Below are 27,284 nucleotides of genomic sequence, written 5' to 3'. Positions count from 1 at the left end.
ATCACATAATTTTGCACGTGTGAGACTTTGTACCACGAGACCATAATGTTAAGTGAAATAAATCAGACATGCAAGCATAGCGTTGCATGATTCATATGAGAAAGCCAAATATAAATACAGCAAAATAAAAGGTAGATACTAGGAAGTAGGGGAGTGATCTTCCTCAAGTGGGAAGGGGCCTCAGGGATGGGAAGGGGGGAAGAGGGGTGAGAAAAGGAGCTGAGCTGCACCATGCACACGCACCAGCTCCACAAGAGGGCGCGAACATTAGGAGCTACACAAGAGGGCGCGAACATTAGGAGCTACTAAAAAAAAGACGGCAGGGGAAACACTGCTTGCTGGGACTGCTGGGTTAAAGGTCAAAGCATTTTGAGTTTTATTGCCTAGCACCTCCGTGGAGGTTTTGCCAGCTGAGTTCCCCCAGCAGGATGTGAGGTCCAGCTCCTCCACATGCTTTTCTGCCTGAGACTTGCCAGGGTTTGGATCTTTGTAGATCTGATAGGCAGAAAATGGAATTCTGTAATGTGGAGTGTTTTTTGTGATGATCAAAACCAGGGCCTCATGTGTGCTAGGCAGGTGCTGTACCCCTGAGCCTCATCCCCAGCCCCAGAATTTTGTGATTTTAATCTAAAACATACAGGTGGGCATTTTATTAGGTTTGAAAAGCCAGTTGTGTCTCCCTTGGCCCCCACACTATTTTATTTTCTTGTCATTGTGTAGGACTTAGTATGTGTTAAGGAAATCAGCCCCTCAGAGCCGGCTTATTTTTCCAACATGGTGCTTGGTCTTTGCTTCCTTTTTTAGCTAGGTTTTTGTGGTACTGTAAGGGGAAGAAAACAGGCTGTTCTGTTTTTTGCTTTCCTTTTGGTGTGTGGCATGCACAGGATTACATAGGTTTTTCCCTGTAGAAATTTTAAGTTTTTGTGCAGTTCATCTTCTTCTTTGATAGCTCTTGTGTTCTACTTCGAAAAGTTTTTCCTTCTCTGAGAGATTAAAACATTCTCTCATGGTTTATTTCAGGTTGTTTTTTATGGTTTTCCTTTACCCTTAAAAGTTTTTGATGTTGGGGTGGGGGTGTCACTCAGTGGTAGAGCACTTACCTGGCATCTGAGTAAAGTCGGGTTGCTGCTGAAGCCAAAATACAGTGGTACCTCAGTTTACAAACTTAATTTGTTTTATGATTTGGGGGAAGATAGCTGCAGTCATGTTTGTCAACTGATGCAGGGTTTGCGAACAGAAGCAAAATGTTGTTAAACACATTTCTTTGCGAACTGAATTGTTTGCAAACTGATTTGTTTTCACACAGAAGCGTTCGTGAACTGATGTATTACTGTGAATTCCAAAAAGATAAAAAATGTTTACTGGGCATCATGGTGCACGCCTGTAATCCTAGTACTCAGGAGGCTGAGGCAGGAAGAGCCCCCATGTAGCCTGGGCTACATAGTGTGTTCAAGGCCAGCCTGGACTACATAGGGAGACCTGGTCTCAAAAAAAAAATCAAGAAAAGGTGTTAAATATTATTGAATGCTTTCCTACTATCCATGGTGATAATCATGTGTTATTTCTCTTTGGAGCTATAAATAGACATGACTATATTAAACAGCTCTTATATTAGATCATTGTTGTATTTTTTATTAAATCTGTGTGACCAATAACATATTTGTAGTGGATTGCTGGATTCTGCTTACTACTTATTGCTGTTAAAATTTTATGTTAATATCCATCAGTGAGATTAATCTTGTCTGAGTGTGAGTGGGCATGTGTGTGCATGCGTGTAGTCTGTGCTGTTGTTATCTTTGAAGTTAATGTTACTCCACCTCCAGGGCTGTGTGGTGCATGTAGCTGTAGTCCTGGCATCCTGGGAGGTAGAGAGGCAGGAGGACAGTCTGAGCTCAGCCTTGGCAGTTTAGCAGCTGAGCTATACCCTGTCTCAAAAATGAAAAATAAAAAGGGTTAAATATAATTTTAAAAGGTCTAGGGATGCAGCTTAGCTCAATGCAAAGACCCTGGGTTCCATCTCCAGTACGACGAAACAACAACAACAATAAAACCCAAAAAAACAAAAATAAAAAGCAAAAACTCTTGTGCTGTGCTCCTGCAGAGTGCTGGGATTACAGATATCTGCCACTGCGCCTGGTCTCCTCCAGTGTTCCCTCAAGCGTAGGTCTTGAATAACTTTTGCTCTTGTGACACCTGATCACCCTTCCTAAAGGCCTGCTTAGCCTGTGTGGTTACCTGGGCCGGAGAAGGATGTTGATGGCCTCAAGAAATGCGCTTAGAGCCCAGCTCCCGGTCATTCTGAAGGCCCTGCCTATGGCACAGTGACTTCGGGTTGTTAACTTAGGGGCAGAGCCTCGTCCTTTGGAGAGTGCTTACTCAACACCTGGTGCTTTCCCGAGCACCTGTATTACCTCTGCATCGCCATAGCAACTGTAGATAGCGTTCTCCTGGTTTTGCTGGTGAAGAAACTAAAGGTTTGGGAGGTTAAGTAGCTCAGGGGAGTGGGCAGCAGGTCAAGACCGCAGACCGGGTCTCCTCTCTCTCCTTTTCTATACTGGGGATGGAAACCAGGCCTCGCATGCCAGTAAGTGCTTCCCACTGAAGTGCATCCCCAGCCCTTTTACAGTTACATTTAGAGACAGGATCTCACCTTGCTGCCCTGGCTGACCTTGAACTTGGTGTTCCTCTGCTTCAGTTCCTGAGTGGCCGGGACCACAGGCAGTGCCCCGTGCCTGGTCCAGGTCGGCTGATGCACTGGCGTCTGACACAGGCTCCTCCAGGCCCATACTATGATGCGTATTCGTGGGAAACCCTTGCAAAATACAAAGCTCCCTTCCTTTCCAGGTTACGCTGGAGGGCGCATGTCTGTGAGCAGTCATTTCAGTGTGTTAGGTTGGCACCTCACACAGATGTCCTGTTCTAGATGTCACCAGGGCTCAAATGGCCACTGCAAATGACCCTGTGATATTGGAGAGCATAGGGCTGTTCCTAGGGGCTCAGAGGCTGGGGGAAAGCTGTCATTGCTGGAAGAGCCCTAACCCTGCTTGAGCTGTGTGGGGTCTCAGAAGGAGCACAGCTGAGCTCGGGGGCTATGTGCGCAGCAGCTCCTGCACCTGCCGTTGAGTGCCTGGGGCCCGAGGCTTAGTTGTCTCACATTGACAGTGGAAGCTGAGGTTATCCGCTGCCCCCACTGCTCCGGGAGGATCTGAGAGGGCTTCAGGAGCTGCAGTGTGGCCACACACAGTGTCCCTCTGCTGTCTGAGCTGCAGGCTCTGTCCCCAGCAGATCCTTTGTGTGCACAGTGTGTCCTCCCTGGGTCACACAGAGAGAGGACAGAACCCTGGGCAGGGGCGAGGGCAGGCTGGGTCCTTCCCTGTCTCCTCACTCGTCCCTGAGCACCAGCTTCTGGGGTCCTCAGTCCCAGGGCCCGAGAGGGACTTACAGGCCTGGTACTCACTCAGTCCCGCCGCTGGAGCTGGCCAGGGCCACTGTCTCTGATGTGGACTCTGTCGTTATTACTCACAGATTCCACATTGGTGAATTCGCCCACTCGCTAAAGTTTGTCACCCTAAATCAGCATGCAGCACTTTCATGGGCTTTCACAGGGTGAAAAATGTGCCGCCTGACACCCCGTTCCCTGCTGAGGGTGAGCAAGGCCGTTCTCTGTGTCCTCTCTGCAGGCTGATTAGTGCGAGTGGTTCACGCTTTTGTGCTTTTGTGGGTGATTTGCAGTGGTCTCCAGTGTAGCGCCAAGGAGGGAGGCAGTGATGTGCTTCGTGAGCTCCAGCCAGGCCTGACTCCCAGGGTCTGTGCTGGGTGTGAAGGAGTGACTGCTTAGTATGTCGGACGCCTTTCAACAGAAATCTGCAGAAAGTAAGGTACAGAAATGTAGTGACCCGAGGCCCTCGGGAGCCCAGCCCTCGGAGCACTTCCCCCAGGAGCAGTGGGGCACACGCTAATTCAGTGCTCCTGGTTTCCTTGCAGACCTGGGTACCAGGGAAGGAGGCGGCGGTGACCCCTGCTCTCAAGGCCCCCAGCCAGACTGAAGACCTGGGCCGTGTGGAGCTGTCCGTGGTGCTGCCTGAGTGCCTCTGCCACGCCTGCTCCTGAGCTGTCCCTTAGACCCCAGGGCTGGGGACATGCAGCCCAGGCCAGCCTGGGGACAGCAAGACAGGAGTGGGGAGTGTTCCAGGCTTTTGCTGGAGTGGCCTCCTCTTGCCGGCAGGCCTGGGAAAAGATGAAGAGGGTCGCCTGCAGGAGGAAGAGCTGGGGGATCCCAGGCCATGCCACGGGCCCCTTGTGTTCGTTCACACTGACCCTGCATCACTGGCCCAAGGACAGTGTAAGGGTGGGGCCCGTGACTGCATCTGAGCTGGCCATGGTGATGCAGAGGCAGCAGAGCAGGTCCCCACCAGGCCCAGGTGACAGGACTTTGCAGCTTACGGAAGGACCTTGGTCCCTCCCCAGTCCTCTTCACTGACCTAGATGGGTGGAGTGGGACCCCAACATCAGAGTCGCTAGGTTGGGAGAGGTTGACGTGCCAGCCACCATCAGGAGCAGGCAGGGCTCGGGCCCACGTGGTCTGGCCTCAAAGTCTCGTGTGACCTGTGCCTGCCGGACTCAGAAATCCCACTCTAATCCTGCTTAGCTTCTGGACGAGGACCAGGCCTCCTCCCTTCCCACCTTGTGCTCGCGCCCCCATTAGTCTATGACATGAGGCCATACAGTTATGGGAAAAGATCGTGTAGTCTTATTGAAAATACTAGGTGAAGAAAAAGGAAGATGCCTGTTGTGTGCAGGACCTCCTGCATCGTGGTGTTTGCTCCTGGGGTCTCCGTGTGACCTGTGTGGCTGTCCTTGGTGTCTACACTGCATTGCATGTCTCACCAGCGCTGCACATCTGTGTCTTCACCGCCATCCTTCAGAAGGCAGGTGGGGGTGGTTTCGTCCACGTGGCCGGATTCACCTAGGTTAAGTGTCAGTCACTGCAGGAGAGGGTGCCCTGTCCCTGCTCCTGGTCATGACTTTCCTGTTTTATTTGCTCTTATTAATCAAACAGCTTTGTGCATGAGGCTTGTGTTTTTGTATTTGACATTTCTCTTCCTTTAGGTAGATTCACAGAAGTGGGGAAACATTTATGTGCTTTCCACAGAGGATATCATATTTCTGCGCTAGATATGTGAGGGTCCCAGCTCAGTACGCCCTTGCCAGCATCCGTGAGGACTTTTTATTGCCCCTCTTGGCGTATGGTGGATGTAAAGTAAGCTGCATGTGCATGGAGCGTACAGTTTGATGAGCTCTGATGACTGCACACCTGTCCACCTCCCCAGTCCACACCCAGAATGTTGCAGACAGCCAGTGCCTGTCTTCCGTTGCTATGTTTTGCTTTTCTGAGACATCAAGGGAATGTGATCACACGGAGTGGAGCCCTGTAATCTGACCTCCTCCTCCTCTTGATGTGGTGATTTTGAGATTTACCCCGCTGTGGGGACTGGCAGCTTTTATGGCTGAGTAATATTCTTTCAAAGGCTCTGCTGCCTTCCGCACGTCTGCCCTTCTACTTTCCTCTTGGGGTCTGAGGCATGAACCCTCTGCATGTGGACACCTGCTGCCTTCCTCTTGAGTGAGTCCCTAGAAGTGGCTGAAGTGTTTGGAAGTCCTGTTTACCTTAATAAGAACCTGGTGGTTTTCCTAAATGGTATTTTTTTTTAAAGAACAAATCTGCCTCTTAAAAAGGACAGCGTGGTCTTGCGATGTGCACCGTGGTTCCGGTGAGCCCGCTGTCTCCCCACATTCCTGGGAACCTGCCATCTCCTTCCCGCTGTGTGCTCGCCTGCCGCACCTGTGCCGCCGTGCCTGTTTCTGTGTGGGGTCGCGCACTTCCCGCTCCTGCCTCTGCCCCGCGCAGCCTTGCTGCACCAGGGAGTGCAGATGCCCTGTGTCCCTCGTGCCGTCGCTCGGGTGATGCTCCAGCAGTTCTTCCTGCCCCAGTGCCTGTCCCGCTCCTCAGGTAGGGTCCCCCCCCCCCCGCCCGTTAGAGTGAAGCGTGCCTGCAGGCATGCATGTGTGTGCGGGGGAGGCGCACGTGTGCGTGTTTCCCTGGTAGGCTGGGTTTCTGCCTGCTGGATCTGCCCTCCTGTACTACAGAAGCCCTGCTGATGTCTGCTCGGCACTCTGCAGCGTCCCGGTGCTGGCTCTCTTGACTTGTACGCTCACGTGGTGTGTGGTGATGGTGGTGGATATGTGTGACAGCGTGGGAGTGGTCTGTCCCTCCTGCAGCCCAGGGCAGTTTTCTGCTTTGAGTCTGGGAGGGTGGACAAGCTGGGCTGGAGGATCAGGGCACAGAAGTCCTGAGGCTGGAGTGGACTGCAGCCTGTGGCCAGCTCGAGGGGTCAGCCTAGGCCTAGCGGTGGTCCTGGCTGGTCCTGGCTGGCCCCACCTTGCAGGGGGCAGTCCATTTACCCAGCCTGTGTTGTCAGGACTGTGTGCCTGGCACTGATGTGGGCACTGGGACCTGATGGCCACCAAGACCAAGTCCCTTCCCTGGTGACACCTTCATGCAGCAGGGGACAGGTAGGACGTGGGTGTGGACTCCTCTGATGGCAGCCAGCAAGGTGATGGGCCAGGGTGGCCGCTGGGGGCATGTTCAGCCCGGGGCCAGGGGGCCGGCCTGCATGGGGCACTAGGTGAGGACCTCAGGTTTCGGTTTAAATTCCATGGAAAGGCCCTCAGTGGGAGGAGGGCCAGAAAAGCAGCTTTTCAATGAACCTCCTGTGGCTGCAGGTGTGGCTGGGCAATGGGGTGGAGGCAAGACGCTCGCTCCTGGAGATGGTGCTGGCTCAGAGTGTGGTACAGGAGTGGCGCTGCTGGGCCTCCGGATGGTTGCCGGGCAGCTGTGATGAGTTCCACAGGAGCGCACGAGAGCGGGGCCAGCATGGGGCCGGCACAGTGCACCCGGGGCCTGTCAGCCTCTGAGGAGTGGGACCAGGACTCCTGTGTGTGCCCACAGAGGCGTCCACACCGGCAGGCAGCCGGCCTCCGTCACCCGCTGGTCGGGGAGGAGGTGCGAAGAGCGATTCTGAGCTTGTGAACAGGGAGGGGGCCTGGCTTAGGGAGAGCCGCTGGCCTCGGCCAGTGCGTCCCTACTCCCCTCCTGTGGCTGACTGCTCCAGGGCCACCTGATACCATACTCGATGCTCCCAAGGAGTGGGGTCGGTGGTCATCGGCTTCCTTCCCTCGGCTGTTGCTGGCTGAATACAGAGATTTTCCAAGGCGAGTGAGGACCGCAGATCTGAGTGCTTCCCCAGTCCCCAGTGCTGTGAACGTGGGCGGATCTTTGGCCTGTGCTTGCGTCTGGTTTTCTGTGACGGGGTGCAGAGAAGAGGGTGCTGTTGAGAATTCCCTGAGACTTCTGCACAGAATTACTGTTGTTATGGTTCTTGTTAATACTGCAATAGCCTGCGTGCCCTACAGCTGCTAGCAGGTGATTTTTTGTGGGGCAGGGGGTGCTGGTGATTGAACGCAGGGCCTTGTGCATGCTAAGCGCAGGCTGTGCCACCAACCGCCCCCCCTCCGCCCCGTGTGACTTTTATTAAAGACGAGGCCCCATGAGGAGGGGCGGTGCTTAACTCAGAGTGGCACTCACTCACAGGGCCTTTCCCTGGCAGGGGCAGGAGCGGGGTTTGAGTCATGACCCCGCACCTGTCAGAGCCAGCAGGGGACCAGGAGGCAGTCAGCATGCGACCCCTTTGTGGGTCTTAGCCTGAAAGCTCTCAGCCGGGCTCTGGGAGAGAGCTGTTGTTAAAAGACAGAGCTGGCCTTTCACCCGCGGTGAGCGAGGCACTTCCCCTGGTTTTAGGATGTCTGTACGTGAGCTGGGCATTGCAGCAGGGCTGTCCTCGTGAGGGGGTGGTGCAAACAGCTTGTGCTTGGTTCCAGCCGGTGCCCACAGTGCCCGGGAGCCTGGGGAGGCTGTCAGCATGGGCTGAGCTGGGCCCCTCGCTGAGCAGGCCCCCGCCTCTTCCCTCCTGCTTGCTGCCTGCGAGTCTGGGGCCCGGCAGGTGTGGGAGCGGGTGGGTCCACTGCTGGGCAGAGGGAGGGCAGGGGCTGCGCCAGGTCCTGCTTGTGGGGTCAGTGGTGCGGCTGGGGCCTTCTGCCTACAACTCAGCCCCTGACTGACCCTGGAAGAGGGACGGGCAAGTCCTGGTGGGGTCAGAGTACCCATGAGGACTGAGGACGGTGCTGCACCCGGCTGGCCCTGGGGGCTCCCTTGTCTAAGTGAAGGGGTTAGGTCCCCCGAGGCAGAGGACTAGGACTAGGTTCCAGTGGGAGACAGAAGGAGACCAGCGATGGTTTAATGCACTGAGTTGCTGAAATCGCCCCGGCTCTGTCGCTGTGTGTGACATGGGCTCTTCCACCGTGGTCACAGTTAACGTGCATTAACTTGAAAAGAACCTGTGGCTCCCAGAAGCCAAGCTGCCCGTCCCTTGTCATAATAACTGGGCAAAGGAGGAATGGAGCCCCAGATTTTTTCCTACCAAAGCTGTGGGCTCTTTCTTGCGCAGGAAAAGGTCACAGGTATTTATCATAAGGAAATACCGCGTCTAGTAAGCAGTTTGTGCAAGGAGTGAGGGAGAGTGAGTGGCTTGGTGTCCTCGCAGGGCTCCTGCCTGCTGCCCAGCCCGCTGGCGAAGGGCACTGTCCCTTTAAGTGGGATTCTCCCGGCCGGCTGCAGCTGGGGAGTGGCGGCGGGGCGGGGTGTCTGCTGCGGGCGTTCCGGCCCTCCCCTCCTCCTCCAAGTCTCCGCTGCTCAGCCGGTGACGTTGACGAACAGCTCACTTCTTCCTTTCCACCAACCTGCTGATTCATCTCCAGGCTAGAGCCGGCCCACGGGCTGCCACTGGGTGGAGGACTCGGGCTCCTGGGAGGTGTCCCAGCCTCTAGAGATGCCCAGCGGTTGGCGGGTGGAGTGGCTCAGAGCTGGGTGGGATTCTGACCCAGCGTGCAGGGTGGAGGGCAGGGCTTGGCCAAGGTCACACAGCGGGCCAGGGCAGCCGTCCTCTCTCACCCCTCTCCGGCCTCCTCCTGCAGGCTGCCTCAAGGATGACCGCATCGTCTTCTGGACGTGGATGTTCTCCACCTACTTCATGGAGAAATGGGCCCCCCGGCAGGATGACATGCTGTTCTACGTTCGCCGGAAGCTGGCCTACACGGGTAGCGAGAGCAGCGTGGATGGGAGGAAGGTGGGTGACCCCCGTGCCCAGCACCCCAGGCCCGCAGGTCCTTCCCCAGAGCCCTGCGAGTCCGAAGGGCACGAGGTATTCGCAGTTCAGTGCACAGTCTCTCCTCTTGCCTACTTGGCCCGTATGCACCTGTTAATCATATCCCAGGGATGCCGGAGGGCAGCGATCGTCAGCACTGTGGTGGCCGCCAGGAAGCAATGCAGGACTCGCTGAGGGGGGAGCTTCTCCCACGAGGGAGCAAATGTAGCACAGGGCTTTGACCCAGGCTGTGGGCAGGGTGACCCTGCCTGATGGCGTGACGGGGAGGAGGATGGTGTTCCTTCCATGGATGGTCCTCTCCACGGACTCGGCCAGCGCTCCACTCTGTGGTCTCCGCCCTGTGGATTCCTGCGCTCGGCAGGCAGCCAGACAGGAAACCCAGGGCTCCGAGATGCAGCGCCTCAGCCCAGCAGCTGGAGGAGTGAAGGAGACGTTGCATGCTCCCTTCGGTTTTGCACAGTGTTTAAGCCTCCCATATACCAAACATGGAAATGCTTTGTGTTCCTTTAAAAACAGAAATCGGAGCACTATGGACCAGGACTGGGCCTTGCAGCGCCCCCTGGGTTTGCTGCCCAGGGCCCATGCATCGTGCTGGGAGCACCTTCCCGGCCATGGCCTGTGCTAGGAGCATGAACACATGCACAGTAAGCCTGCCGCAAGTGGACAAGCCTGGTGCCCTCGGGTGGACACTGGTGACCTCCTGCTGGCTGCTGGTCATGGTGAAGGAGCTGGGGGGCCTGCAGCAGTGGGCATGGCTGGGGTTGGTCTTGGCCGGGAAGGTGTGGAGGCCGGGCAGAGTGGCTCAGTGGTGGTGTCAGGGCAGGGTGTCCTGCGGGGGTGATGAGGAGGCCTTGCCCGTGGTAATGGGACTCGGGAGCCGAGGCCGAGGCTCCTCACTTCTGCCCCCCTTGCCCTCTCTGCCCCGTGTGGGTTTGCAGACTGGCTGCCAGACCAGCTTTGTGATTCACTGTGTGCCAAGCCGTCCAGTCGTCACTCTGGTGCTCAGGGCAAACACCCAGGAAGGCGGGGACTTCCCCTCAGGGGACCTGGGAGCTGAGGTTGATATGACCCCAGAGATGCCCTTGGCAGGAAGGGATGGCATCAGGGAGCGTCCTCATGCCGGGGACCTCAGCCTCTGTTCCCAGCCACCCCAGCTGGCAAGGGGTCCCTTCTGTGACACGTGGGTCTTTGCCCCGAGGCAAAGGCTGTGGCAACTAGAGGCTCTAAGGAGGCAGCGCATACGTGGGGCCTCTCGGGTGGCCTGAGTCTCGGGTCCGGGAGAGGCCCAGCTGTGGTCAGGAGGGCGAGAGGGGAGGACAGATGTGTCCTGTGGGGGTGGCGGGTGCAGAGAGACGGTTGGGGCGGCTCCTTCTGGATGGAAGAGAAGGCGATGCGGAGAGCCCACCCTGGGAGGAGCCGCCCGGGGACATCGAGGTCGGGGGAGCAGATCCCCGGGGTACTGGGCACCCAGTGGGCCACTGACCCCAGAAGGGACTCAGACCTGGCCCAGTGCTCCCTGAGCCCAGGCTGTGGGGACAGATAGCCCGGCAGATGGCATCCAGGGCCGCCAGGGCTGTGGTGGGGGAGAACAGGGCCAGAGGGCTGCAGAAAGAGGTGCCGTGGGCCGGGAGCGTTGTGGGACACGGCCGGGGAACTCCAGCCTGGGATCCGCCCCTGCACTGTGGGAGGCGGTGGGGGCACCCCTGATCCAAGGTGTGACACTCCCGGCCTGCCAGGGAGGTTGGACAGGATAGCGTCTGGCACAGTGTTTGGAGGACAAGGCCAACAGGCCTGGGACCCACCCCGCTGCGCGCTTTCGGGCTCATCAAGCCGCAGTGCCTGGGGTCGCCTGCAGGGCGCGAGATTGAGGCGCGAGCCGGGTCCCCGCCCCTCAGACAACCAGGGCAGGCGGGGTGGAGGGGCGGTGCGCCTGCGCACTGCGAGGTCTCTGCGGCAAGCCCCAGCTGCCACCCACTCTCCCCTCCCGCGGTACCCGGTTGTCACGGCAACCAGCTGGTCTCCCGGCGCCTAGCAGGACAGGATGGATGGGCAGAGCTAGAGCCGCAGTGTGGGTGGCAGAGGATGCAGGGATCCCGGCATCCTGCTCCAGGACACCCCGGGGATCCTTGGGAGGGATGCCCTGGATTCTCTGCGTGCTCCCTTCACTCCTCCCCGGGACAAAACGGTCCCTGTCCCCGGCAGCCCACGTAGTCTTTGGCGGAGAGGGTATGGCATCTGTGGCTTGCTCTGTGCGGGTGGCCCATGCCGTGAACTACCGGCACTCCTGCCAGCGCCCTCAGCAGTTCGGGATAGCATTCTATCCTAGACGTCCTAGGCAGAAAGTCAAGGCCCAGAGACCCAGGAGGAGCTGCCTGGGTCACACAGCTTCCTGGGGGTGCCGTTCTGCTCCCAGCTGAGCCTTTTGGCTGTTGGTGGATTTCTTGAGCATAACAGACTGGCAGGAATACGCACCGATGAGTCGACACGGGTGGTGGACATTTGGCCCTTGTTGCAGCCACGCGCTGCTGCTCCCAGTGTCCTGTGCCTCTGTCCCCCCGGGGTGGGTGTCCACGAGGCTCCCGGCTGGGTCTGGACCTGTCTCCTGATGCACACGCAGCATGTTCCCACCGCTCAGCTGCTCTGTCCGCTGCCCTCTGTCCGCGGTGCCCGCCGTGCCGGGACCTCTTCCTTCCATTCCCTGAACCAGCAGAGGTCGGCTGAGCACCTGCTCTGTGCAAAGCTCAAACCTTGCTTCCTGCCAGGAGCTGAGTTCTCTTGGAGGAGACAAAATGAGATGACCTCAGAACCCTAAGTGCTGCAGGGAAAGAAAAATAAACCAAGGGGGCGATGAAGGGAGCCTGAGAGGAGCAGCAGCGCTGTGGGCCGAGGTGGCGGCCGGGGCCCCTCCCCGTCGCACTTCCCTGGCTCCCTCTGAGGCATGGGGGCCTCCCGGGCCTGCATGCAGCGTCCAGCCTCTGGGTGCCTGGGTGCTGACTCCCAGCAGGGGTTTGCCTGTGGCCCTTGGGTCAGAGTCTGCAAGAGCCTCAGGGCCCCCCAGGATGGGCTGCATCAAAGTGTGCGTTCACGTTTTCTGTCGCCCCGCTCCTTCCTGGAGAGGCCCAGACACCTGGTTTCTCTTTAACGTGTCTGTGTGTGACTTTAATACATTTGATCCTCACCTGTTACGTGGGCTTTGACACTTGCCTTCCAGGATTCCACAAGGGCAAGAGGGTTGGTAATCTGTAAAACACTTAGCCCAGTCCCTGGTGCTCAGTAGAAGTCACAGTAGCATTGTCATCAGTGACAGAGCCGGTACACTACTTAATCATCACCACCTTGAGAGGCGTGCAGCGGAAACCAAGGCTGGGGGGGCGGCTCCTGATCACCGCGAGAGGTGGGAGGAAGAAAGGGAGTCCTTCCATCTTAACAGCTGCCCAGTGCCGTGCCGGGGGCCAGGGACCTGACCCTCACCTCTGCCCTGTGCCGCAGCTGCCCGAGGCGGAGCCCGAGGTGGAGGTGGAGGTGTACCGGCGTGACTCCAAGAAGCTGCCGGGCCTGGGAGACCCCGACATCGACTGGGAGGAGAGCGTGTGCCTGAACCTCATCCTGCAGAAGGTAAGGGCGGGTGGGCGGGTGGGGCGGGGCACGCCCCAGGGACAGCGACCCCCTCACGCACGCCGCCCCCGCTCTCTCCCAGCTGGACTACATGGTGACCTGTGCCGTGTGCACACGCGCCGACGGGGGTGACATCCACATCCATAAGAAGAAGTCACAGGTGAGCCGGGGTGGGAGCCAGCGTGGCCGGGGCACCCCCTGCTGCCAGGGTCTGCTCTGGAGGGCGCCTCCTCCGCCCCTTCTCCTCCCCTCCCTCCCCGCTTCTTCTCCCTCCTCCTCTCCTTCCCTCCTCCCCTCCCCCCTCTCCTGGCCTTCCTCCTCCCCCCTTCCCCTTCCTCCCCTCCTCCTCCCTTCCCCCTCCCCTCTCCCCCTTCCCCCCACCTCGAGGCTCTCCTTCTGAAGCCTGCAGGGTCTCACTTTCCACTCCCAGGTCCAGTGTCCCAAGCAAGGGGCACGTGACTCTGGCCTTGGCTCCGGGCAGTGTGGCCTCGTGGCCCGTCTCTGGGGTGGCACAGGGTCTGTTGCAGGGTGAGGCCTCTCTCGTCCCTGAAAATCTGCCTTCCTGGGCTGAGCGGTGTGGTGCTGCCTGGCACGCCTCCTTCTCCACCCGGCACTGTAGAACATTTGTTTTGCTTTCTTTTAGCAAGTGTTTGCCTCGCCTAGCAAGCACCCCATGGACAGCAAAGGGGAAGAGTCCAAGATGAGTTACCCCAACATCTTCTTTATGATCGATAGCTTTGAGGAGGTGAGCTGCCGGCCCTGGCTGCTGGCCCCTCGGCTTGCTTTTGGGGCATTCGAGGGCGAGGACCTTCTTCCAGTGTCTGGCAGCTTGGAGCGGGGAGGCCTGGATGCCTGCCAGTGTGACGGTCTCTTTCCAGTGTTTGACTGGGGGCAAGCAAGCTCTCCCAGCTCAGTGCCTCAGTTTCCTCATTTGTACATGAGTGTCACGACTGTCTGTCCTGCATGAGGATGTGGTGTAAACTCACATAGTCATTGCCTGGGGCCCCCAGCGGCCCCCATGCCCACCCCTCAGAGCACTGAGGCGTCGGGCAGGACGGGCTTTGGAGGAGAAGCCTTTGTTCTATGGCAGCTGAAGTGGGGCAGCTGAGAGTGCGACTGGGGGGACAAACCTGGGTGTCAGGGAGGGAGGAAGCAGCTGACCCCACTGCCCCTGCGGCTGTCCTCTAGTCAGGCCCTGGGCGGGTGTCCCACATACTGGCCCCGGGCAGTCAGGGCCTGGGGGACGCCAGAGACAGGCGGTTCTCGGGCAGTCTGCGGGGCACAGTGGCCCTTGAAGCGCCTGAGGCTGGGAGGTGATGGACTGTGACCTTGAAGCTATGCCAGCCCCTGGGAGCGCAAACTCAGAGACTTGGCAGGATGTTGCCGTCCCTGTCTGGGACTCCTGGGTCCAGCGCTTGTCCTTAGAGAAGGGGTGCCGGGGGCCAGGGATATAGCTTAGGGGCATAAGAGCCTGCCTGGCAAGCACAAGGTCCTGAGTTCGATTCCTGGTACCAAAGAGAAAAAAAAGAAGAGGCCTGGGGATATAGCTCAGTGGCACAGAGCCTGTCTGGCAAGCATGAGGTTGTGAGTTCGATTCCGGGTACCAAACAAACAAAAAGGTGGTGCCTGTCAGTGCCGCTGGGCTTTTGACCGGGGCTTAGGCACTGGGGTCAGGGCGAGGTGGGCCAGGCAGGGCTGAGCTTTCTAGCTGCTGAGGAGGACGTGGAACCATCCAGCTCGAGAGCAGAGGACATATGGTAGCCCAGCTAGCGCGTCCCCAGCCCTAGCACCAGCTAGTGCTTCCACCTAGAGCACGGGGAGCCCTGGGACGGCCAGCTGGCCTTGCGTGGGTGGCCGGGCCGCGCGGCCCAGCAGCTCCGTTGCTCACCTCGTGCCGCCGCGTCCTGTCTGCGTCCCCCAGGTGTTCAGCGACATGACTGTGGGGGAGGGAGAGATGGTCTGCGTGGAGCTGGTGGCCAGTGACAAAACCAACACATTCCAAGGGGTCATCTTCCAGGGCTCCATCCGCTACGAGGCGCTCAAGAAGGTTTATGACAACCGAGTGAGTGCGGGCCTGGGCTCCCTGTCCTCTCCCCGGCCTCTGTGTGGACTCCCCACGCCCGCACTGGCACCGCCCCGTCACAGGGACCGCCGTCCGTCCCCTGGCTGCTCCTGAGGCCCTGGCCTGTGTTTGGGCTTCACAGTGCCTTGGCCACCTGCTCCCGCTGAAAGTGAGGGCGGGCGGTCCGTCCCCTGCTCTGCGGCCCCTGGGGTGGCAGCTGACCCTGGCTTTCTGTTGCTGCAGAGGGACCGCTGGGTGGACAGGTTGCTCCTGCAGTGGACACCGTCCCGGGAGGGCCGGGTGGCAGCGCTGTGGCTGGGCCCTCAAGGTGGAAGGCCAGCGTCAGCCTGGCATCAGACCCTCCCTCTCGGGGCCCTCGGGGCTGTCCACACCTCGCCCACTCGGGCCGCATCCCGCCCTGCACAGGTGAGCGTGGCTGCGCGCATGGCCCAGAAGATGTCGTTCGGCTTCTACAAGTACAACAACATGGAGTTCGTGCGCATGAAGGGGCCCCAGGGCAAGGGCCACGCCGAGATGGCCGTCAGCCGCGTGTCCACTGGCGACACGTCCCCCTGCGGCACCGAGGAGGACTCCAGCCCGGCCTCGCCCATGCACGAGCGGGTAAGGGCTACGCGCCTGGGGTGGGGCTGCTGCCCGCCATCTCCCTCGCCCCAGCCCCATGATGAGCAGGAGGCTGAGGCTCAGAGAGGGTGTGGCCTTGCCCAGCGACACACAGTGGCTGGTGTTCCGGGTGCCTCCCTGAGACAGAAGAGACTGACTGGGAGCCAGGTGGCTGCCTGGGGGACCACAGGAGTCCCCAGTGAGCTCGATGGGGCAGGGAAGACCTGGCCTCCCTCTCCCACCGGGCTGGATAGAGCTCACAGAGGCCCCAGGCCCTGGCTCTCAGCCAGCCTGTGTGTCTACAGGGTGCTGGGCCTGTTGGCAGATCCCCGAGGGTGGCTGCTGCCTGGTTGTGCACTTTGCCCTGGAGACACTGCAAGCTGGGCCAGGCTGGGGTCCAGCTCTGCCGCCCTTACTTGCTGAGGCTCAGCTTGCACATTCAGAAATGGGTGTGAACACCTGCTTACCGGGTGGGGGTCCGGCGTGGTGCCTGCCTGGCCTTGGCGGCGGGGTGGGGGCGGCTGGGCCCCATGGAGTGCCCTGTAGCAGTTCAGATCACCACTTCCACTGTTGGTGGGAAACGCTGTGCCTGGCGCCGGCCAGGAGGGGTGCCCCTTCTCACAGCCTTCACCCACCTCTCCCTGGGGTCAGATGGGGTCTTCTTTGTCTGTTGTGTACCTGTGTTCTGTTTCGGTACATTCTGCAGTCTATGTTTTCTAAGCCCAATGAAACCTAGAAGTGCTATTTTTTTCGAAGATGGGTGAGACCCCCAGGGGCCCTCTGTGCTCTGAGTCTGAGACACAGGCCTCGGCTTCTCCCGGCCCCAAGTCACCCCCATGGTGCCTGCGCGTCCTGGGTAAGACGCGGCTGGGCCTGTGCCAGACAGAGCCGGGGCTGAGGCTGGCCTTCGGGTCTGCTGAGGGGCCACATGCGTGTTGCTGCACCTGCTTGGTCCCTGCTTTCTCCGTCTGCCGAGTGGAGTGGCCTGGAGCGGCTGCGGGCCCAGGGGAGGAGTGGCTGGGGTCACCCAGCGGAGCTGCAGCCCAGAGGCCGGGCCCTGCCTCCTGCTCTGTGGTGTCCCCAGGGGTCCCTTGTAACCAGTGCACGATGAATGCAGACTGTGTGTCTTGTGGTTTCTGGTGTTGTTTTTCTTGTCTTTTAAAACCTTCCCTGCTCTTGGGAGCACCGTGTGGAGCCCAGCAGTCCAGCAGCCGCGGGGGACTCTGCTGGATGTCAGAGCTGTGACGAGGAGGCCGAGGACTCCCGGAGTCTCAGGCCCAGCTCATCTTGCTGCTCCGATTCTTGTTTGCGTGGGGAGGAGGGAGGAGATGGGCCCAGTTCCCTCTGCCTGGAACGCCCTTCCCCCCCTTCTTCACCGGGCGAACTCCTACTCGTCCTTCAAGACCCGGCTCGAGCAGCGCCTCCTCCAGGAAGCTTACCTGCTTTCCCAGGCTGTCCGTCCCTTCTGACTCTGTGCTCCCACGTTCTGTGCTCCCCCTTCCGTCCCAGTACCAGCATGCTGTCCTTGGTTGTCACTTTGTGTCTTTTGCCCCCAGCAGACTGTGAGCTCCTTGAGGGCAGGGACCGATGTCCTGTGCCTGCCTGTGCCCACCTGTCCCGAGTGGGTGTGGAGGGAGCTGGTGAAGGGAGGAGAGGCGAGCAGGGAGCTCCGTGGCCATAGTGCTCACAGAGGGTGTGGGGAGCCGGGAGCGCAGGCCGGGGCTGCACCCCACGTGTGTCTGTCTCTCCACTTGGTGACCCGAGGCAGGCACGGTCGCTGCCTCCTCCCCTTCCACGCGTCAGGGTGTGGCCCAAGGTCCCGTGCTTGGCGTCCCCACCGGGGGCCTGGAAGAGCCCTTCCGTGTGCTGGGCGGCAGCCGGCGCTGTCCCAGTCGGGCTCCCGGCCCTCACCAGTGTCCCCTTCCGAGCCGGCGCGGGGGTCGTCGGAGGGTGGCTCTGGAGCGGCTCTGTGACTGAGCCCCTTGTCCGCAGGTGACCTCCTTCAGCACGCCCCCCACGCCCGAGCGGAACAGCCGGCCCGCCTTCTTCTCCCCCTCCCTCAAGAGGAAGGTGCCCCGCAACCGCATCGCCGAGATGAAGAAGTCACACTCGGCCAATGACAGCGAGGAGTTCTTCCGGGAGGAAGATGGCGGAGGTGAGCGGGCCTGCAGTCGGGCGTCCCTTTGTTCATTAGTGTCTAGAGCACTGTGCCATGTGGCAGGAGCTGGGGATGGACCAACAGACAGACTGACGCATGCCCTGCTGCTGCGGGCTCCTGTGGCCCAGGCCGGCCGCTCCGTGCGCAGAGGGCCACGTGGGCCCACGTGCACCTGCTTCCTGCTCTGCCGCTCCCTGGCCCATGTGTCCCCACTCTGGAACCTTCATCCTGGTGGCCTCGGGGCTGCCTGGCCAGTCCCTGATCTCTGGGGCCAGACGTCCTCCCACTGGCCCCTGCCATGTCCTCAGTGGTCAGTCCCACTGCCTGCCAGACCTCAGGTGTCCTCAGGCTTCCAGGTCCAGGAAGCCACTGCAGGGACCGGCCACGTGGCAGTCCACGGGGAAAGTGTCACAGATAGGGAGGTTCTGGGAGCTCTGCTGGTGAGGTGGGGGCATCCCCCATCCTTGGGACGGGGTGCGTCCCCGTGGGCTCCGTGCACATTTGCAGAGTGTGCGAAAGTGTGCAGACTTCACCATGTATGGACCGGCTCTATCCCAAGCTAGCCTTGGGGGAGGGGTCCTGGGGCTGTGGCTGTGACGGGGAGCTGGTGTCTTCGTTCTGACCCTGGTCCTGAGGCTGGGGCCTGCCCGGGGGTGGCTGAGGTGTGGCCTGTGCCTGTCCTTATATGGCCCCTGGGCCCCCATCCCCAGGTTCATTTCCAGCGTGGTAGCGAAGTGCAGGTGGCCACTGCAGGCTGCCTCCCTTGAGGACCACAGGAGGGCGACAGGGAAGGGCCGCCCCAGGCCTGAGGCCGGCAGGCCCGAAGCCGGCAGAGAAGGCACAGGGAGGAGCAGGGCCCTTCCCGAGCTGCGGCAGTGCCGGCTGGAGTGTGTGTGTCCTCTGGTGGCCCCAGGGCCCTGACTGCCCTCTCCCCCACAGCCGACCTGCACAATGCCACCAACCTGCGCTCCCGCTCCCTGTCTGGCACGGGGAGGTCCCTGGTTGGGTCCTGGCTGAAGCTGAACAGAGCTGATGGAAACTTCCTTCTCTATGCACACTTGACCTACGTCACTTTGCCGCTGCATCGGATCTTAACAGGTAACGCGGTGACAGTGACACGCAGAGCCCTGCAGGTGGGCGGCCTGGCTCCTGGGCCCTGGGCGTCGGCAGGCGCTGCCCCCCCGGGTTTCCATGTGGGGGTCCCGGGCTCCCTGCTGCAGACATCATGTGAGGCTGTAGCTTCACCTTGCCGTCCTGAGCAGCTGTGTGCCCGGCTTTTGCCACCTTGCTGACCTGGACCTGCAGCCCTTCCAGGCGGGGGTTCCTGGTGCCCTGCCCGCTCCGCCCTGGCACCTGCAGCCCTGTGGCCTGAGCCGACATGCATGCATGGTGGTGGCGGTGCTCCTCTGTCAGAGGAGCTGGGTGGCTGTAGCGCCTGGTGTTGAGCCTTGGTGTCGTCTGCTTCTCTCCGCCCAGACATCCTGGAGGTACGGCAGAAGCCCATCCTGATGACCTAGTGTGGCAGAGCCACACGGAGCCCTGGCCCTGAGGCCTGGGGACTGCTGCCAAGTGCCTACCTGTCACCGCCACCGGGGTCTTCTGTGACAACCAGCGCCAGGGCTGCAGCCAGGCGGGGCCGCTCGACTCCGGGGCCAGGGCCGATCCACAAACACCAGCCCAAACTGAAGTGCCTCGTCCTCCTCCCCGCTGGCTCTGCTCCTGCCCTGCACCCTGCCCTCACTCCTGCCTGTCTCCGGAGCACCCTCCGCACCTAGACAGGGCCAGGGACACCAGGAGGCCACAGACAGCAAAAGACAGCCGGATCCTGGCCACAGGCCATGTCCCAACCCGACAGCAGGTGGACGCTGCCCAGCCAGGCGCCCTGTGAGTCAGACTGGCCGGGCTTCCTTCCAAGGCCCCGGGCAGGTTTCATGACTTGGTACCCTGAACTCCAGCGTCCATCCTCCCCTCGACACACGTTGTCACAGCAGGCTCCCCAGGGAGTGGGAGATATGACGTATTCATCGGCTTTGCCCTGGGCTGGGAATACCTCGCCCTGTGCCCAGTTCCAGAACCTTCTCTAGCTGAGCAGACAACCTAGACCCCCCCAGATTGGCCTTCGCTTCCAGCCAAAGAACATCGCCAACACACATGCCTCCACCCGGGGCCATTGGCTCCGGGCCTTAGCTGGAGGGACCTGCAGAACTGGGTCCTCAGGCCAGGTGGGAGAGCTTGGTAGCCAGGGTGTCTGAGCGGCTGGGGTTGGCATCCTGCTGCCCCCCCGCCAGCAGACGGCATCTTCTGGGCGAGGGGCTGTACAGTCCCCTTGCCCAGTTCCTGCCACCAGCGTGCTGGGCTCATCACAGGCCACCCCCTTGCAGCCAGAGCTGTTTATGCGCATGCGTGGCTGCAGCCTGGTCTCCCCAGTACCTGGAGCCTCCCCTGCCCACCTGGGAGTTGACTATAAGCTTCGTCTCTCTGTTGCTGTTCTGGTTCGAGGCCCTTGGCCCCCTGGAGGGCTCCGGGTAAATGTGTGGAGACCTCTTGTCAGTAGGAGAGAGCAGCTATTCTCCCATCTGTTTCCATTCTGTGAGCTCTGGGGACAGGACTACTTTGGGGCTTTCTCCAGATTTTGTATGTTGTTATTAAAAGCGAGCTATTGCATTTCATTCTGCCTCAATTTGCCCACCTGTAAAATGGGGCCAATACCACCTACCTCACTGACACCTCCAGGGTTCAAGTGCACAGCCAGGTCAGGGTGTGATCGAGTTATCATTCCCATCGCCGGGCCGCTCTGCAGAGATGCAGGATCCGACCTCTGCATGGCCTCACCTGTGTGGTTCTAGCCAAGCTAAGGCTCAGCCTTCCTGGGGTCTTGTGCTCACCAGTGTCTCAGGGCCACAGTCAGCTCACTTGGAGGGTGGAAGCAGAGGCACAGGCCCCTGAGCGTGTCGAGGGCCCCAGAGTGCCCGGTACTGTCCCTGTGTTTGTGGCTGAGACACCCGTGTGGCAGGGATTTTTCTCCCTGGTCCTTCTGGACCCTGAGGGAGGGCCTTTCTGGGAGGAGGCCCCTGCTGGCAGAGGGTGGAGCTCCGCGCGGCTCCTCCTGGTGCTGTCCTGGCCAGACCCGCCTGGCTTGGCAAGTGGAGGATGGGGTAGCTGAGAACAATTGCAGGTGCAGAAAAAGGGGCTTTGGAGGTCGCAGAAACACGCAGATGTGGAGTTTTGTTGACTGAAGGGTTTTTACTGTGCTGGGGGCGGAACCCCAGGCTTCATCTGTGCTAGACCAGTGCGTGCCACTGAGGCCGCCCTGGGCCCCGTACAGGGCTGTAGAGGTCACCCTCCATTTGCGATGCCTGTGAACTCCGAGGGGCGCTTCTGATACTGAACTGCAGTCATGCTCAGAGGTGCTTGATAACTCAATTGCCAGCTGTCACACTGAGGTTTGCTGTTTCGGAGTAATAAATGACATCAGTAAGAGTATTGGAGGAACAAATGACAGCTAGGACTGGAGCCCAGGACCCTGAAGGCCACATCTTATTGCGGGAACACATCTGTGTCCTGTACCATACAGGGATGACCACAGTGTGCTTTCATGTCTTGGGTGAGAACTGGAATTAAAGTAGTTTTCCTTTGAGGAAACCTAGGTGTCCTTGTTGTCGGACATTTGGAAGAAAGGGTTTTTGTCTTGTTTTTTTTTTTTTTTTTCCATTTAAAGAAATGTCACAATCCTGGATTCTGAGTAGGGACAGGCATACCTCCACTTACAACTTTCCTGCTGGTGTCAGGCTGCCTTCCCAAGTCTTGCTGGACCGCCTACTTGCGCATAAAAGCAGCTCACTTAAAACGCAAGTAGCAGGGAAGCAATGAAGAGGAAGCAGAAGCCAAACATGGCCTAGCCCGCGGTGGGAGTCAGTGTTAACGCTTAGTCACTTGAGGGACGGTGGGCCCTTAGGAACCAGGTTTCTGTCTCCAGGGAAAAGCCAAGTAAGAACATGAGGACTTGTTCCTGATGTGCTTTTACCCTCAAAGAATCCACTGAGAATCAAACCCGGATCTATCTTTTGCTTTCATAATCAAAATACATTAAGTAGTAGAATACTTCTTTTGTTTTTGTCTTTTATTTTGTTTTTGTTTTTGGTACCGGGAATCGAACTCAGGACCTTGCCCTTGCTAGGCAGGCACTTGTGCCACTGAGCTATATCCCCAGCCCTGTTTTTGTCTTTTTGAGACAGGGTCTCACTATGTAGTCCAGGCTGGCCTTGAACTAACACTTTGTAGCCCAGACTGACCTCAAACTCAGTGATACTCCTGTCTCTGCCTCCCGAGTGCTGGGATTACAGGCATGCGCCACCACTCCCGGCAGAAGACTTTAAAATCGCAGTAAAATCTGTTTTGTTGTTGTTAAAAGATATTCCAGACCTTGTGCAGTTGTTATAGTCTAATGACTGTTGACCAAAATTCTTTAAAGCCTTTTATAGTAAAGGACACTCCTGTAATCCCAGCACTTGGGAGGCTAAGGTAGGAGGATTGCAAGTTTGAGTCCTGCTTGGGCAACTCAGTGAGGCCTTTGCTTCTGTTTTTGTTTTTGTTTTTTTTTCAGTACCAGGAGTCAAACTTACGACCTCAAGCTTGCCAGGCAGGTGCTGTGCTACTGCGCTGTATCCCCAGCCCTTGAGACCTTTGTTTTAAAAAAATTAAAAAGGGCTGGGAGTGAAGCTCAGCATGAAGGCCCTGGGTTTAACCGCCAGGACCACTGAAGGAGGATAAACAGCCAACGTGTTACTGAGCTGCGCAGGTTTCACCACTCCCTAGTCAGTTTTCCAGGGTAGCTGAAATTGAGCGTCTTGACATGACATCGGTGGTCCCTGTCCAGGCTTGCTCTTGTCTTTGTCCGAAAGCAGAATTCTTTCTAAACAGGACAGGGATTCCATAAGATGTGACGGTGTCATGCCCTTGCGCGTGGGGGCAGACAGCCCAGGGAGGGGAGGCTGTGGCCGTCAGGGGCAGCTGTTAGGCCTGGGGCCAGAGTGCCATGCGGTCCTGCCGGGAGCGGGGGTGGTGCCCACTGGTTCTTTTCTCTTCCCTTTCACTGATGTGCTCCTCTGTGAGGAAGGGATCCCTTGGGACCCACAGACAGACACCGGCACACAGAAGACAGGTGACACCTCGTGGCCTGGGGCTGGGCCAGTGCCCGTGGCAGGGGACGTGGAGGAGCCACCGCGGACGGACGCAGAGAGTGTGTGTTTACAGTTTTCTATTACTCTTAAGGTGACTCGGCATTTCTATCGTTAACGATTCCAGGCCTTGAGCTCCGGGGGTCAGAAACAACAGCGATCTGCAGCTCAGCTCTGCTGCCAGCCCTCCTCCTCCTTACCTTCCTCGACTTCAGGCCCCACTTCGTAGGTCAGGAAGTCCAGATGTAAATAATAATCTTTTGTGGCTTCCAAGTGAACTACATGTATGCGAGTAATTAAATCTGCAAAGAAAGCATCGGAATTTTCTCTTTTCTTTTTTTTGCTACTTTAGGTTTAACTCATGATTTCTACAAATACGTTTAAGCAAAAGCACCGCAATAGCATCTGCTGGATACAGTAGTCAGCTTATCGTAGTGTTATTTCGGTAAACCTCTCCCGCACCTTCCCCATCCAGTAGAAATCCACAAGTGGGATTTGTGGCTGGCTGTTAGCGTCACTTATGATTTCATGTTTCTTTGCAAAGTCGCTTTGCATGTTACATAGTGAACTTATTTTTCTTCTGATTCTCTCTAATCTGTACCTAGTTATTTTTCTGTAATACACGTTTCAGGCTCTTTGCGGACATTACAACAAAGGGATGGTTTGATGAGTGAGCCTTCGTTTGTTCCAGAGTCCTTAAATCTCTTTGGAGCTTTCACATGAGGTACTGCTCTGGATCAGGACGTGCGGGGCCGGAAGGAATCGCCCTGTGCCGAGGAGTCTGGAGGAGTCCGAGGGGCAGTGCCACGGTGAGAGGCGCTCTGGGTGTGGCGGTCGGTACCCAGAATCCCATACACGCTCCTGTTGCACTGTGAAACACCCCAAGCTTTCTCTAGCGGACTCTGAAACCCTTGTAGAGGCGAGAACATGACTGGAATGGAGGTGGGAACTTGGACTTGAGATTGGCAGCTCGGATGCACGCCCCCGGGCCTTCTGGAAGGTGCTGTTCTGGACCCTGCGGAGGACATGGAGCAGACGCGCATGTTTTTTGGCTTTGGGTCCCAGCATCTAATGCGAGTTCATCATAGGTAGTTACAGCCGCAGAGCCACCTCGCAGAGTAGGTTTTTGTTAAGAGCCAGAGGCCTTCCTCTGCCACAGGTGAGGCAGAAGGAAGGCCTAAGACACTGCACGGAGGCAGGAAGGAGGCCTGTGAGAAATGCGGGCTTGGTACAGTCAGCGAGCACCAAGCGACTTCACAGGCGAGCAAGCTCCCGCTGAGCGGTCGGGAAGGCCTCGCCGGAACACGGCGGAAACACTGTGCTGGGGCGTCCGGGAGGCCTCGGGGCTCCCGCGGTGGCTTCCTGTCGCCCAGGCCCAGCTTTCCCTTGGGACTCTGGCCGCTGGCGGGAGCAACCGTCAGGCCCCAGCGGGGAGGAAGCGCTCCCTGGACGGGGAGCCATCGGCATCCAGTCCCGGGAAGGGAAGGACACTGAGACACAAGGGCAAAGTCCCGACTCGGCGGGTGAGCCGAGAAAGGGTGCCGTCCTGAGCCACCGCGCTGCATCGCCAGAGCGGCCGCTCCCCGCAGAGCCTGCCTCCCCCCGCCCGTCCCCCTCATGTGCAGGAGGGGTCTTTCTCATCTTGGACTCTACCTGATGAACAAGAGGTTGCTCAGTTTGAAATAAACCATGGTTTTCAGTGAATTTGATTATATTTTCAATAAAGTTTTGCTCAAGATTAGCAAATCCTGAAGCTGGTTCAGTCATCGGTATGTTCAAGGGCTTGTCTGAAGAGCCACGTAGGTGGGGCACCCCCACAAGCCACGTCACGCGTAAAGCAAGGCCGGGGCTTTCCCTAGGCGGTGCAGAGCCACCACCCACCTCCCTGGGGGCAGTGACACTGAGGTGACACCTCACCCCCAGGTGGGGCGCAGGGGTCTTCACGTTGTCTCTGGGCCGGGGCGCACAGAGGAAGCGCACTCCAGCTGTGGTCCTCGACTCACCGAGATTCAGGGCCACGTGTTCAAACCCAGCAGTCACTGATGAAAATACTCTGGAATCAGGAGCAATGGCCGACAACTCGGGGTACACTAAGAGCCTGTGCTCTTGGGCTGGCTGGAGCTCTGGTAGGGCGTTTGCCTCACGCGCACTGGGTCCTGGGTTTCATCCCCAGTACAATAAAAACAAGCCAGGCATGGGGCACTTACCTGTAATCCCAGCACTGCGGGAGGCTGAGGCAGGAAGATCCCAAATTCCAACTTAGTATGGGCAGCTTGGTAACTTAATGAGATCCTGTCTCAAAATTTAAAACTTAGAAAGGGTTGGGGATGGAGTTAAGCATGAGGATCCCAGGTTCAATCCCCAGTACCTCCTTGCAAAAAGAAAATAAAAACCTCCACTATATTAAACACTTTAAAAGGGTTAATTTTATGTAAATTCGACCTCAATTTAAAAAATAGTGGCTATCCACAATTGTAATCCCAGCATTTGGGAGGCTGAGGCAAGGGGATCATGAGTTCCAGGACAGTCTGGGTCCAAGGCTTTGCATCTCTGGCAAGGGTTTTTGGGGTTGCTGGTCCCAGGGCCACACTGAGAGGTCCTCTAGTGGGGCACAGGCTTCGCCCCAGGAAGCGCCCCTTTGCATCATTTAGGATTTCCCGTCAAACCCGGTTCAAAAATTATGCCCATGACTCCAAAGCATTATCATAGTTAGAATTTAATGTTAATTCTTTAGTATTAATTTTCTAAATCAAAAATTTAGAATTACATAAACAAAATGATGTATTTTTCTCGATCATTGTCTGAATTTTAAAATATTCTCAAGAGAGCTCACTTTGCCTGAGACCTGAGCACAAATCCAGGTTGCTTCCGTTTTTAAAAGAAATGTAGTCACCCTCAGCCGGTGAGGCCCCCAGCCCTGCTCTAGCTCATCCCTGAGCCCCGGAAGTGGTGCATCCCACACAGACGGTGACAGCTGCCTGCTGCTGCGACTTCCTGCAGCCTGTCTACCTGTGTCCCCACCCCGCACGTTCCAAACGAGCACAAACACATCGAGCACTGCTTCTGTTTACTTTCCATTTATTCACATTTCATGGATTGTTACACTTCCTCAAAGGGATCATTCAAAAACTAATACAAACTGAGATTATATTGTCTGACATTTCAAGTATTTTAATTGTAGAAAAGTTTCCTATTTAAAGTCCAAAGCAAACAATTTCTCCATTTGATTGCTACACAGTTTGACATCTCCCTTGCAATTCTGTCTGCACCAACAGCGAGTTCTTAGTCCCGACCTCAACTGCTGCTGGCCAAGGGCACACGGTGACCATGCCCGCAGGAGCAAGGACGGACCAGTGCCACATACTCCCGACCCACAGCCGCAGGCCACTCCAGAATGAGAACCCACAGTGTGCGGTGAGCCACTGTGTGTGCAAAGTCTTTGGATGAGGCTGGGGGTGTGTGTGGCTCAGTGCTAGAGTGCTTGCCTAGCATGCACAAGGCCCTGAGTTCGACCCCAGTACCACCAAAAAAAAAAAAAAAAAAAAGCCTTCAGATGCCTTACACTTGCACTGTGACTCTGGAAATACTACAATTACTGGCAAATGCTCAAGCACAAATGTCTTTAAAACCATAGTGAACAGGCTCTCGGTGAAAACTTGTTTTTAACTCTTCAATAGTAAGATGAAATATTTTTTCTTCTTCCACCCCGAACAGGTAATTTTTTTTTTTTTTGGCATGCAGCATATAAAAGATATGACTTAGTGAAATCGTAAAATAAAATAATCCTCTTGAAGAAAATCGGTCCATGAATGGTCAGACTTGTCCCTCATGTAAAACACAATCTAAAGTTCTTTAAAAACTGGACCTGTTGGCCAGGCATGGTGGTGCACACCTGTAACCCCAGCTGCCTGGGAAGCAGAGGCAGAATCACAAGTTCAAGGCCAGCCTGGGAAACATGGCAAGACCCTGTCTCAAAAAAATTAAAAGGGCTGGGAATGTAGCTCAGTGGTAGAGTTTTTGCCCATATGTACAAGGCCCTGAGTTCAATCCCCAGTACTAAAAAAGTAAAACCTAAGAAACCAAACCAAGCACCCCCCCAAAAAAAACCTGGACATTTTCAGTGTGTAATTCTAGTAAGGAAGACAGTTTAACACTCAATTTTTTTGCTTAACGGGAATGTGCAAAAAAAAAAAAAAAAAAAAAAAAAAAAACAAAAAAAAAGGCTGAGATGTACCTGTCAGTTTGAAAAAAAATTAAAGCACAGAGATACTTAGCATTTGTGAAGATGCAATTTAAGTTATAATTTAAGGGAAAAAAAAATACACACCTTACTTTAGGCCAAGTGTATGAATACAACTTACAGATTACCA

The 27,284-nt window shown here is 57.4% G+C and overlaps 1 protein-coding gene across 1 annotated transcript in view; it reads left to right on the top strand.

Annotated features, from left to right (window-relative positions):
- Positions 1-20,406, top strand: part of Kiaa0930 (KIAA0930 ortholog) — a gene marked incomplete at its 5' end in the record, with an annotated part of 31,676 nt that extends 11,270 nt beyond the window's left edge. Inside the window, 9 exon segments of the mRNA XM_005379479.2 lie at positions 9,091-9,242; positions 12,771-12,896; positions 12,979-13,056; positions 13,540-13,641; positions 14,818-14,958; positions 15,385-15,579; positions 17,572-17,734; positions 18,677-18,835; positions 19,214-20,406. Coding sequence (XP_005379536.2) covers positions 9,091-9,242; positions 12,771-12,896; positions 12,979-13,056; positions 13,540-13,641; positions 14,818-14,958; positions 15,385-15,579; positions 17,572-17,734; positions 18,677-18,835; positions 19,214-19,254 — 1,157 coding nt within the window.
- Between the last annotated feature and the right edge of the window lie 6,878 nt (positions 20,407-27,284).

Source organism: Chinchilla lanigera, unplaced genomic scaffold, assembly GCF_000276665.1.
Source record: "Chinchilla lanigera isolate Chin_1 unplaced genomic scaffold, ChiLan1.0 scaffold00012, whole genome shotgun sequence".
NCBI classification, from domain to species: domain Eukaryota; kingdom Metazoa; phylum Chordata; class Mammalia; order Rodentia; family Chinchillidae; genus Chinchilla; species Chinchilla lanigera.
Note: the sequence above shows the minus strand (reverse complement) of the source record. Positions and strands in the feature narration are given on the sequence as shown.